At 36.2% G+C, this 12512-nt stretch overlaps 1 protein-coding gene across 7 annotated transcripts in view; it reads left to right on the top strand.

Annotated features, from left to right (window-relative positions):
- cep295 (centrosomal protein 295) overlaps positions 1–7735 on the top strand; it is a 29067-nt gene extending 21332 nt beyond the window's left edge. For 4 of the 7 annotated variants that reach the window (XM_015341620.2, XM_015341619.2, XM_015341625.2 and 1 more), the window contains 10 exons: positions 248–371; positions 564–709; positions 1074–1209; positions 1448–2058; positions 4623–4796; positions 5136–5241; positions 5489–5698; positions 5991–6087; positions 6561–6660; positions 7544–7735. In XM_015341620.2, coding sequence (XP_015197106.2) covers positions 248–371; positions 564–709; positions 1074–1209; positions 1448–2058; positions 4623–4796; positions 5136–5241; positions 5489–5698; positions 5991–6087; positions 6561–6660; positions 7544–7585 — 1746 coding nt within the window. In that variant the 3' untranslated portion in view covers positions 7586–7735. The remainder of the gene's footprint in view (positions 1–247; positions 372–563; positions 710–1073; positions 1210–1447; positions 2059–4622; positions 4797–5135; positions 5242–5488; positions 5699–5990; positions 6088–6560; positions 6661–7543) is intronic. The other 3 variants (XM_015341623.2, XM_015341621.2, XM_015341622.2) reach the window with 3 other exon arrangements.
- The last annotated feature ends 4777 nt before the right edge of the window (positions 7736–12512 follow it).

Genomic DNA, 12512 nt, shown 5'->3' with positions numbered 1-12512 from the left:
TTTCTTTTATTTGTGTATTTTATCCTGCCCAGTTAAGAAATTGCTCAATTAAAGATGGGGCAGTTTTGGTGCATCTAGTCCTTGCTGTTCTGAAAGTCTTGTGTATTCTGAATCTGTGGTAATTACCTAAATGGAGGTAATTATGTTTGATTAATTACTTCCTGTAAGAATCTTGAAATGCTTATGCTTCACTTAACCTTGCATTTTATTATAAGCCAATATTTTCTGTACTTACTGCTCTTCACAGGAGCCAAACTACACAGATCATGGAGACTTGACAGATAGCCTTGCTGATCACCCTTCCTCAGAGTCCGTGAATGAAGGTCAGCTTGTGAATTGTGTTTCAGCAACAACTGAAAATGAAATTTCAGGTAATGAGGTCTATTGTGAACAAAAGTCTTTTAGAATAATATAGTGATTTTATAACATTTATAAATCAAGCAAAGATGTTGATTGTGATTGTACAATCTTTTTGTCAACACATTTTACATTTATACGTTTTTAGAATTTGTGGCCATGAAATGTGTCACTGTTTCCACCCCCATGATGATTTTCTTCATTAGGCGATGTAGCCATTTGTCTCTTGCCATGGCTGTCTCCTACAACCTCAAGCCAGCAGCACCAGGCTCAACCAGGGTCAGAGGCTTCAAGCTCTTTATGTGGACCACAGGAAAAACTCGCTGAGACGCCCAGAGCTGAACCTTCTCTGGTATGCCATGGTTCATGGTTTAGTACAGAATGTTACATACATATATATATATATTAGAATATTGACATTTTAGCTAATTTATGATGCCGGTGAAAAGCATATCAAATACCTTCAGGCTTTTTTGAATAAATGGGTCTCATCAGGTATGTATGAAGCATTCTTCATAAACTGTCATTATTGAATTAATATACATAGTTACATGGTAGTACACACAATGTGCTGATTTCTGAGGACCTGTTTAGACAAAAAATTAAAGTGAGGTAAAGCTATAATTAAAAAATCCAAAGTACGGTAAAGTATAATTGGTGTAAAACATGAATTTGTATTTTTTAGCATGATTTTAGCAATGTTCTGTTGTGTTTAGGGTTTGGGCAAGTGTGTGCTGGACTCTTCAATGAACCTGGCTCCAGAGCAGCACATCCAGGAATCATTCCAGGAGGTCCCTCATGATTTAAGAGACTCCTCAATGGTGACAGCCTCTCAAGAGCAAAGTATTTTTGGTACTTTTAAATACGACTTTCTATTTATGGGGTTTCGTTTATATCTAGTTTTGCTGCACAGTGTATGTTTCCATGCGGTTGAGTAAGATCACTGAAAGATGTCTATTGTTATAAGGTAACGTACCCTGAAAATCTGTGTTTATATGTAATTGTAGACTATGCTTATCCTGCATAATCGTTTAGAAAATACGCTTGCATGTAATTTGCATTAACAATTAATGTGCTTCATTTATTTTAGTGGACCAAACTTCAGAGTCCTTCCATCCTCTTCATCCAGAAGTTTCCTTAAACGAGAACGCCGAGAACTCTGTCTCCTTTCATGAAACGGAAATGAGATTCTCAGAGCAAGGCTTGCAAGAAAGCCAGGGCCATTTTTCAGATGTGAGCCAATCCCATGCAAAAGAAGGTACAGGTGAAAATGAGCTCACTTCTGAGCTCACATTGCAGCAAGACACTGACTTCTCAAGGATTTCTGAGGAATCGCTGGAATGCTTCAGGCAGCAAAGTTTAGAAACTGCACAAATACAGCTGGAGTTGCAAGAATCATTCTACCAACTTTCAACTACAGAGAGTATGATGGACCCAGTCTTGACAGAGCCTCCTGTTACTGCAGAGACTGACGTTTTAGAATACAGCATGTGCCACCTGTCTCTCAATGACACACAACACTCTCCAAAGAAAGTAATGGACAATAAGACCACAGAGGAGGAATCCTCTAAAGAGAGACAGTCTGCAAACTCGGGGCTGGTATATGATGACCATCAAGATGTGCTGAAAATGGAGCATTTGGATCACCAACCTATAACATTAATGGGCGAAGGCTGTACAAACTTTAGCCTTCCTTTCTGGGTAAGATGGTACATAAGGAGAGTATACCCTGTGAGAATAAGTCTCATCTGTTGAGACCATTTCTGAAGAGATGGTTGATAACTTTTACAGTAATCTGAATGTACTCTGCTATTCACATGAGTCGAAACACTGGCAACAGAAATTGTAGAAATATATTTATGGTATTGTCACAGATTTTCAATTATTACACCATGCAACAATCTGATTCATATGCAATAGAAACTGGTGCTTGTTTGAACTACAGTTAATCACTTTGAGAACTACATGTGAACATTTAAAAGTGCCAGAGGAAAAGCAGTTTCCTTTTCCATCTTCACAATGATATTAATAAAGTAGGCAGGTATATAAATTGGTATGTGTGATCGTTCTCTGGTGAGAGGTTTATATAAGTAGTTATATATTGATTACTGCTACTAAAATTCACTATAAAATTAGAAAGCATTTGACTTACCGCTAACCTTTATCATTATAACTTCTCTAGAGTCCATGTAGCTGTGGTCTTCCTCACAGAATCCTAAGTGGAGTCATGTAATGCATCTGTGTGGTGATTGGAGTCTATCTGCTCTAACAAATCAGTTGTTGCTAGAGCCTCGACTAGCTCTAGTGGTGTCTCACAGAGAAATCTGTACAAGATACAGTTGCAGTGGGCAAAAGTGACTTACAGACTGCCTTGTTTTACTAGGCCTTTAGAAAGTGCCTTACATTACATGACTGAAAAGTTTCAAGCAAATGCTACTTCGTTACAGATTTTTTTGTGTGGAATAAATGTGCAACTGAAGTTTGTCCTTTGGGAATTCATATCTGCACATTCATGATTTTGACAAATTGTTTGATTCTCTGCTGTTGTAAATTTTCATGTTTATCATGTTTTTTTAGGTTTAGCGAGTTCTTGTCGGTAATTAACAGCCATAACCGTGCTGGTGACAAGTGAAATTAATTTTAGTTCATTAAGAAAAATTGTCGTCTAATTTAATTAGATGCATAAGTCATTGTGGAGACCATTAATGTTACTTGACAATAATGATGTATTTACCAGCTTTGGCCATTCAGTTTGAGCTGTTTTTTTTTCCATTGCAGTCAAAATCATTTAACACTATGTGGGGGAAAATTCCATTTTCCATTGTAGTGTTCAAAGTTGGTTTATTCTTGTAAATGGTTTTGCGTGTTTAATACTTAACATACTTGTACCATGTATGCAGCCTGTCACGGGGGATAAAAGTACTTTTATCATCCATTCATCCATTTTCTAACTGCTTCATGGAAATTAGGGTCACAGGGGAACCAGAGCATTTCTTGGCAAGTAATGGGGGCAAGGCAGAATTTACCCTGGATGTGATGCTAGTCCATCGCAGGGCACACACAGGGTCACACCAGGGCCAATTTTCCCAGGAGGCTATTGACCATCCACCAGTATGTCTTTGGACTGTGGGAGGAAACCCACATGAAAATATGGGGAGGACATACAAACTCCACACAGATAGCAGCCCAAGTCCAGAACTGAAGTGCTACAAGGCAGCAATGTAAACTACTGCACCACTGTGCCACTTGCACTTTTATCATGATACTCATAGAAAGAGATGACCATATTGGTTCTTATGCATGTGCAGAAAAGTTCTAGCATTTCAGCCGACAATACCTGCTTCAGAGTAAAAACGCTTGAAAAACAACCATCTATAGAAAAAACATTTTTCAGCATTTGCTCTATATTGTCTCAATTATAAAATGGATAGTGTTATTAGGATTTATACAATAATACTGCAGTTGACTTTGTGATATCTGTATTATTATCACCTGACTCTATTGAATGTGATTTTTATAGTGGTTGAATTGTAGGCAAGATCTTTGTTCTTCAGCTGTTTATACCAAATTATGAAGGCATGTAATGGTATTGTGAGTGTTTCAGGTGTCTGGGGGACATGTATAGTAATTGACACGTTAAGCAATACAACTTAAGCAATACTCAGTGCCTCCTTGGTTACACACTTGGTAGCACAGCATGGAGGTTTAAAACAAAGCTCCAACGTTTCATCTTGATTGTGAAGTACTATATATTGTTGAGGTTGAAAAGAGGTTTTCTTGCATAAATGTTATTAGCTGAGCTTTTATCTAATTCAGTTTTTGTGTGTGACTTGAACCTGAATTAAATGTTCCATGTCCGACGGGACACTGCATTTATATAAACATAATCCCACTAGCAGTGGGAAGAAATGTTGGCTCTTTAAATATGAAAGGTTAATTGAACTCTAATGCAGTTTTTATATCACTACTTTACTTTAAATAAAATGTATCCGGTTAAACGATAACACTAAGCCCACAGCACTTTTTACACCACTACTGCATTTTAAAACATTTACGTTCATTTGCCTGTTAGATGAGACTCATCGGGGAATCCCCTGTATTTGATAGCAGTTCCGTCACATTAAAAACCTGAATCCTGTGTCTCTTACCACTGCACTAGGAATCGTCTGCAGATAGTATTTGCTTACTGAAGCATCCTAGTTTAATTCACTGTCGCACATTATTGATTCCTCCATTGATATTGTTTTTTACACTTTGTCATTCAGGAGACAGACTTTGGGAGAGGAATCATGGAGGAACCTGAACTGACTCTAATGAGTCTAAATGAAACAACTCTGCAAGAAGAGGAGCTAACCAGTAATAATATGGAAGAAACCACAGGGGACAAAAGTGAAAAGCCTTATTTGAGCAAGAGCCCTGAATTGGAAAATATCACCAAGGTGAGTATTGATTCTCTATGAAAGTGTCTTCTGCAGAGCTGCAGGTTCTTTTATGAGCCTTTTTTAATTCATTTTACCTACCACTAGCTATATCATAGACTTAAAACATTAACTAGAATACTTCCTGTAATAGCATTTCAAGATGTTTTTTGTTCGTATTAGGAGATGTTTAGTTTTTAGGGCAGCTAGGTATAAGGAAATTGAGTCATAGTGTAAATATTGAATCATTGTGCTTTTAATTTCAAATTAAGGCTAGGGGAAAATTAATCGCAAAGAAAAGCGGATGGTTTTTTTTCTGTATTTGACTGCTCTATTTCAGGTTTAAATCTTATTTTTCAGAGCTGCACATCTAAGTCTTCAGTGGATGGGAATGGTTCTCTACCTGCGATGTTTAATACTTCTGAAGGATTAAGGAGCTCAAGAGATAATTCATCGTCTTGTGAAGGTGGTATTTTTAGTATACATTTTTTTACAAATAAAATACTTAGGCTCTGTAATTCAGTCATGGTTTTTAGGAAAAGTGATTCAAGTGTAAAATAAAAATTCCAGTTTAGACTTCATAGTGTCCTCCAAAAGTCACTGGATAGTGAAGTGAATATATTTAAGAACCACAGCTGAAGCTTCTACAGTTAATTTTTCTCTTGTCATTAAATTTGACTTTTTTTTTTTTTCCCCTATATGCATCTTTAAAGCAGTGATGTTCCTGGAGTTGCATTCCTCATCTGGTAGTTTACAGGAACTCTTCCTTCAGAAAAAGAAGAATTTAATTGAGAAGTCTGCTGAAAGGGTACAAGAGATTAAAACTAGGAGACTCCAATCAAGAATGATGCTGACTGTAAAACCTCTTGAATCTCTTGCACAGAGCCAGAAAATGAACTGCAAAGCACAAATTTTACCCTCTGGTATGCAACTTCTGTGCTTTTTGTTCCATTTTGTATTTCTACAACCAGACTCCAAAGTTACTTTCACACCACTAATTCTATTTACGTATTATTTTTTCTAGATTGTAAAAAAAAGTGTGATTTCCTAAAACCAGGCTCTTTTAAAGTCACACATTTTTCAAGATGATAATGTTATTTGGGAACTAAACTCGGCTTGATTTTTGGCTCTTGGCTCACATATTGACCAATTTCATATGCATCATTTTTTTTTTCCTTCATATTTTCTGTCCTGCTTGTTTTTGTGTGATGTCAGCAGGCATGTGCGAATTAAAGAGGGTGGGTGAAGTGAAGGTCTGCACTCCTGAACAGAGAAAGTTCTCCGAAATGGCGATGTACCAAAGAACAGAGAGGTGGGTAGATCCTGTACACTTTTGACTATTTCCACAGCGACTTACTAGGTAATCTCTAACCTATGTTATGGTCTGTCTTTCATTAATAATTTCTCAATTTACAATGGGTAATAGGGGTACTTTCATAGTTCCTACTTAGTTTTGCTGGTCAAAAGCTGGACTATTACCGACATTCATAATTTTGGTTCTGTGTACAGCCACGGGCATGTGCAAATGTTTTGTGTCTGCCTCCGTTCTGAATTTTAAATCCAAAACTTCCACTCCTGTTTTCCTGATTGAAGTACATGATGTTTTTCCGAATCTGATCCAAACCTTTCTTTGTAATACGTTAGATCAAACAGGGCTGTAGATGAAGTGTTTTAAATGTTTGTGACTCCATACTGGCAGTTCAAATAAAAGTGTTGTCAAGAGCGGTGATCTGTGAAATTTAACTACTGCTGTGGAGAACAATAACTGGTCTGATGTCTTTATAGGTTATATAACCAACTTGAAGAGGTGAAGCAGCAGAAGGAAATTAAGATGAGACGAGAAGCCTATGCACAAAATCGGGAAAAGGCGAAACAGTTTCAGCAGGTAGGTGTTTAGAGGTGGAGCATTCTATGCTATTACCGTCAGCTGTTAAATCCTAAGGGTGTACAGTACCACCACAGTCCATTCATGCAATGTATGAAAAATATTACATTTTTCCTTTTTTGTTTAACTTGGTAAAGAAAGGCTTATTTACAATATGTAACAACAATGTACATTGGGCCTATTTAAGGGAGCTGCCTTGCATTGCTCTGCTGTGAGGTTAACTTTTAAAATTTGGTCAAATGAACTGTTATCCTTTGGTATCCCCCACTTCATACATCTTGCTGCCCTCTGGCCTAATAGAGGGTGAAGCATGTCAGACAGTTTGCTTTAGAAAGTGGGATTGGAGTTTTTGATTAGGAATGGATGTACTATTTCTTAACTTCTGCTTCAGACTGACCAGCAGTAGTGGTGCCAAACATGACAGTTCAATAAAGATTTAACAATTGAATTTTAGAGACGAGAAACTTTATCAGTTACCACTGTAACTCTGATCTTTGTGCAGAGGAAAAAATGGTTTTTGCTTTAAACCTCTCTGGGGGGTGGGGGGTGGAGTATGAACAAATTATCTAGGAACCTTTTTTTGGTTCCTTAATGTTAGTGAGGTTTTACTTCAGACCTTGTAGATAAATCTGCTTGCTTTTTCTTCTACCAAATTCTATACAACTAGCTGTTATGGCAATGTATTGAATTTGTTTTTTTAGCTGTATGGTATTCAAAGTTGCTTCAGACACTGAATTTAGTCAATCTTGTAGTATGGTGATTCAAAGTGAATGCTGTTTTTGCTTATGGTAAATGTTTTAAGATCTTCATTTAAATAACTTTCCTAAACTTGTAATTGTTCATGAATGTTGGGTAAAATTTAACATCATACCTTTCTCCACAGAAAACTCTGCAGAAATTGAGAGAAAAGCGAACCCAACACTGAGTATTTAATTTCTATTTTTAGTGTTTGTCTTGTAACTTATTTGAATTTTGTGAATTAGACCATTATGTATTTCTAATTTAAATGTGACTAACAGTAATTAGATTAACTGTATTTGTAAAATGTTTCTCTGATTAAAGTGCCTTAAAAACACTGTGTGGCTGCTCTTTCAAATTTAAGAACATTTTGCAATGTCCATTTCAGAGACATACACAGAGTACAAGGCAGACACAGGCACATTTGCAGTAATTTCGTACACAAGAATAATCAGCAGTTGTTAGTTTCAACTCCTGACTTGTATGTGAAATGCTATCCCAAAACAAGATGTTTTGAGATCCCAGGATTGGAATTTTTTTCTTGGTGTAGCAATAAATGTGGGGTTTAAGAGCAAACCTTATTTTTACTCAAAGGCTATGTAATGTCAGGAAGGTTGTTTTGAGAATAAATTTGCTATAGTTGTAAAGCATTATTAAAGGATTCCTGGCATTTTGGGGGGTAGTGGACTCCCAGTTTGAGATCTGTGGGTTGGAAAACTAGTTTCACCATTGAATAAGGTACTTCGCTCAAATTGATTAAGTAAAGAAATGGTTGTATAAATGGGTATCCAGGTTGTCATTGTACAGTACCCTCCATGTTTATTCCATACACTTATGTCATGAAATATAGGCTGGATAATGTCTCCCTTACATTCTGCAATCCTAGCAGTATCGCACAGGGCTTCCAAATCATTACCCGTTTCCCTGCTTTGGGCCCTTCAAAGTTTTGTTCCAACACATTTTGCCCTGTCACCTGATCCGCATAGCCAAGAAGCTCAAACTTGACAGAAAATTGACACTTGAGCATGAAGGTGATCCCAAACATTTTAAATTGACAAAGTAATGGTTAACTGTGCACAAAATCTAATGTTCTGGACTGGCCATCACAATCTCTAGACCTCAGTCCTTTTAAACATTTTTCTTCTAAAGCAAATTGGCATAGCTGCCTTACAAATTAAAGGGATTGAGCAACTTCTACATGGAGGAATGTTCTTAAATTTCTCCTCTGAAGAGCCAAAACTGCATTGCACACTTCAGGCGGTGTCTAGTCATTTTAATTCCTGCCACAAGAGGTTTTACGCAATACCCTAAACTGGGGTTTAAATACTCTTGTTTTCTGGATTTAAATTAAGACAAATAGGATTGTATTATGCCATTTATTAAGATAACTATATTTAATGTGTTTTTTTAAGAAAGAAACTATCGGTAATTATGGAACTTGTTCACTTAACAGGAAGCTGTAAAAGCAGCAAAAGCCATATTGGTTTAGTTTCACCCTCAGTTTTTTTTTTTGTCCACTTGAAAAGTGAGAAAATTCACCCAACAAACTTTCAGAGAACATCACGTTCTTCACCTATGCTTTCAAAACAAGCTGCAGGTTCCCAGATATTACCAGGAATAAGCATCTTTCCGATACTGGATGGATGGACTTCAACTTCTGTACTTCAAAATACATTGCAGTGTTTGCAAGAATGAGCTGCATAATTAAATATTTCATTCGTCTGGGAGCTGAGTCAAGAAACCTTTGATCAGAAAGGCAGAACAGAAAATGGCATTTGTTTAACCTGAATTCATTTTAAATGCATTGCGAGCAATGTGAATGTTGGAATCTTTCAATACTTCAAGATAACCTTGACCACTATCCTCCTAGATCTTAACATTGCAGAACAACTGAAAAGTTATCACTTGCTAAATTAATATAAATTATTCAAATCTTGTAGTTGTGTTTTACATAAATTTGTTAAATGGGGGGGTGACTTTTGCGATAAAATGTAATTTGTTTGAACCATTTTGTAGTTTTAGCTTTAAAATTTAAGTGGACTGCTGACAGTATTTGTACCATACTGTGACTTATTTTGCATAAATCTCTCATCTACCATGAAGTCAGGGCACTATATTTTCCATTTGTTTAAAATTCTTCTCGATTGTGAAATGCGGTATCTGGCCATGTTTTAAGTTACTATGGCATTTTTTATGCTATAAATGCATAACATACCTTATCAAAACTAACTTCCAAATAAAACTGTCCAGATATGTAAAGTACAAACACATAAATGATTCTTAGTGCTCTTCAGTGGTTCCATCCATTGTGTGCAAGGTATGTCTGTGCTTTGTGGTTTGAAATAATACCAAAAAAAAGTTAAAAGTTAAAAGTTTTTTAACTAGATTAGTACAGAAATAACCACACAATGCAAAGTAAAGCTTTCTGAATGCACAAGTGTCATCTTAAGTCTCTTTGGGTTAAAGAGAATCTTATCTGGGATTTCTGTTATACACTTTGATTTTGGTTTTGTTTCTGGGAATGAGTTTAACAGTCTCTTATTTAAAGATATGTTATCTACAAATGAAACGTCCTGTTAAATAGTTAGGAAGCGTAAGATAAGATCACTTTATTAGCCATATACAATTTCTTATATTAGAAATGTATCTTTGCATACCCCAGCTTGCTCTCCATGAGACACACAGACAGGGAAAGAGAAGCTTGGAGTAAGAGTGCAGGGTCAGCCATTTATACAGCACCCTTAGAGCAGTTGGGGTTAACTGCCTCGCTCGGGCCCACCGGAGTAGGATTCCTCTGCCAGCCGCTTGATTTGAACCAGCAACTTTCCAGCCACAGGCGCAAATCCTTAGCCACAGTGCCACTGCTCCGCCCAAGCATGAGTTATTGTATCATAGAGGCAATTCAAGCATTAGTTGGACAAAGTGTAACATTACAACTGTTTTAGGTTTTTCAGTTAGTTTACTTTTTCTTTAAAAAAAAAGACTTAAGAAAAACAATGGAAAGTGTAGAGGGCATCACTCATCATTGTTTTGATTAATTCCAGAATTCATCAATCTCAGTCTCTTAACATGGAGACACTACTAAGGTTGAAAGCAATCAAGTTATTTTAAAAATTGTTTACGCTAGTGCACACAACCTCCAACTTCATTTCTTATTGCATTTGTTCTGACAAAACTTCTGAGATGCAACATAGATAACCAATTTCTGCAATTGTTCTATTGACTTGGATTTATTGAAAGGATTTTGTGATCTCCTGCAGTATTGTGGACCTCCTGAATTTTAATTGCCTTTTCTGCTGCTGGTTAAATTGAATGCACGAGGGGAAAAAAAAAATTAAAGGCAGTGTTTGTTAGAAGGTACAACCCCATGAAAAACGAATAGACAGCATGACAAAAAATACCACCTGGAGCTTTGGTAGTATTACAAAATGCATATAGGTTAATGATGGCTGAAAATAATCTGTAGCAAAATCTTCCTGCAAAAATCATGTATTTTTGGTTTTAAAACCTGCTGCCGCAATGGACAAAGAAACACAACACAACAGAGACCCACATGGGTATTGGTGTGATTCAGTTACTATACCTTTGCATTGCCTTGACCCCATCTGGCTAATAAAAACTAATGCAAAAAATGGTTCATCTTTATGACACTATCTGCACATTCAGCAAAACAATATTAATTATGTAGGTGTAATGCACATTTAATCCTCCAATTAAATATGGTCAAAGTGATTCAATAGACGTTGTCGTGTCTAGTTGAAAGGCTATCCCCATCCATCAATTCCCACCAGAATTCACATGAAAGAGAAAGTTAGATATTTTTTTACAAAGATTTGCAAGTGCTTTCTATCTATTCCAGTAAAGTTATTTAGAAATAAGTGCTTTAAAATGATCGCGAAAAAGTGATCAGGAGATTCAAATTTAGCTTGAGTGGCTTCACAAGAATCCAGGAAGACGTTACCATTGCTAAAAATTTAGAAGAAATGCAGCAGATAAATGATTATGGAAGATGATCTGCAAACTGGCATTTCATTTTGTATGCTACATAAATGCCAGGCTGAATGATCCTCTTTTCATAGCGAATATTCACTAAAAGCCATTTAATCTAAGTCTTCTGCATATCAAAATCAGATTTAATTCCCTGTGATTTTCTTCCTCCAAAACCATGTTTATTCAGTGATTGTAAAATATGCATGCAAACATTTCTTTATTTAAAGTCTCTTCCTGCAGTTAAAGTGTGATATCTTTGTCACTTTTAACTATAGATTAACTTAGCTCTGTAATAAATACTTGCATAGCGCGTTTTCTACCGAAAATGTATTTTAAAAACTACATGAAAATGTATGCAGCTAATTCAATACATGAATGCAGCATGTTACTATACTTTTTTCTTTTTTTTCTTGGCAGTTTATCGCTGTTATAAAAATCGTGCAGTCATATATAAGAGGCTATGTCCTGAGAACCCAGAACGATCAAGAACAGTGGAACTGCTCGGAAATAGACTAATCTGTTTTTGAAATGATCCAGTTATTTGCTACCCGTTGCTGTATCCCTTTCCTTCCCAGATTTGAAGTCCTTAGTTTGGATAGTTACCTGCAGTGCTCTGCACTACAGATGTCTTTCAGTTTTGCACACCAATAAACACTGTACTTACATTGTATCTTTTCTTCGTCTGGTTCTGTCAAGCTGTAAACTTCGCATTCATCAACTGAATTAATTTGAATTACATATTGTACAAGGCAGATAACTGTGATATCTATATAACATACTGTATAACCGTTATATATGTAAAATACATTTTACATACCCGTCAATGCATGAATATCTCATCTTCATTATGTAAACCAGCATGATATTATTAAGGATTTCATCAATATTTATGGTAAACATGGAGTGCCGTATTGTATTAAGTTTATTTTCAAATGGAATGTTTGGCAAATATAACTTAATAAAAGCACAAACGTCACCTCTGCCTGCATTTAATTTCATTGAAATACATGTGCAAAACATACAGTAATCAGACTCTTGCTTGTGGATATTGCAAAGTCAATAAGTGCATATGTAGATATTCCATAAATACTTTTAACAACTTGTTGCGCATTTACGCAAGCGTC

This window comes from Lepisosteus oculatus, chromosome 5 (assembly GCF_040954835.1).
Source record: "Lepisosteus oculatus isolate fLepOcu1 chromosome 5, fLepOcu1.hap2, whole genome shotgun sequence".
Classification (NCBI taxonomy): domain Eukaryota; kingdom Metazoa; phylum Chordata; class Actinopteri; order Semionotiformes; family Lepisosteidae; genus Lepisosteus; species Lepisosteus oculatus.
The sequence above is the reverse complement of the archived record's forward strand: the minus strand, read 5'-3'. Positions and strand labels throughout refer to the sequence as shown.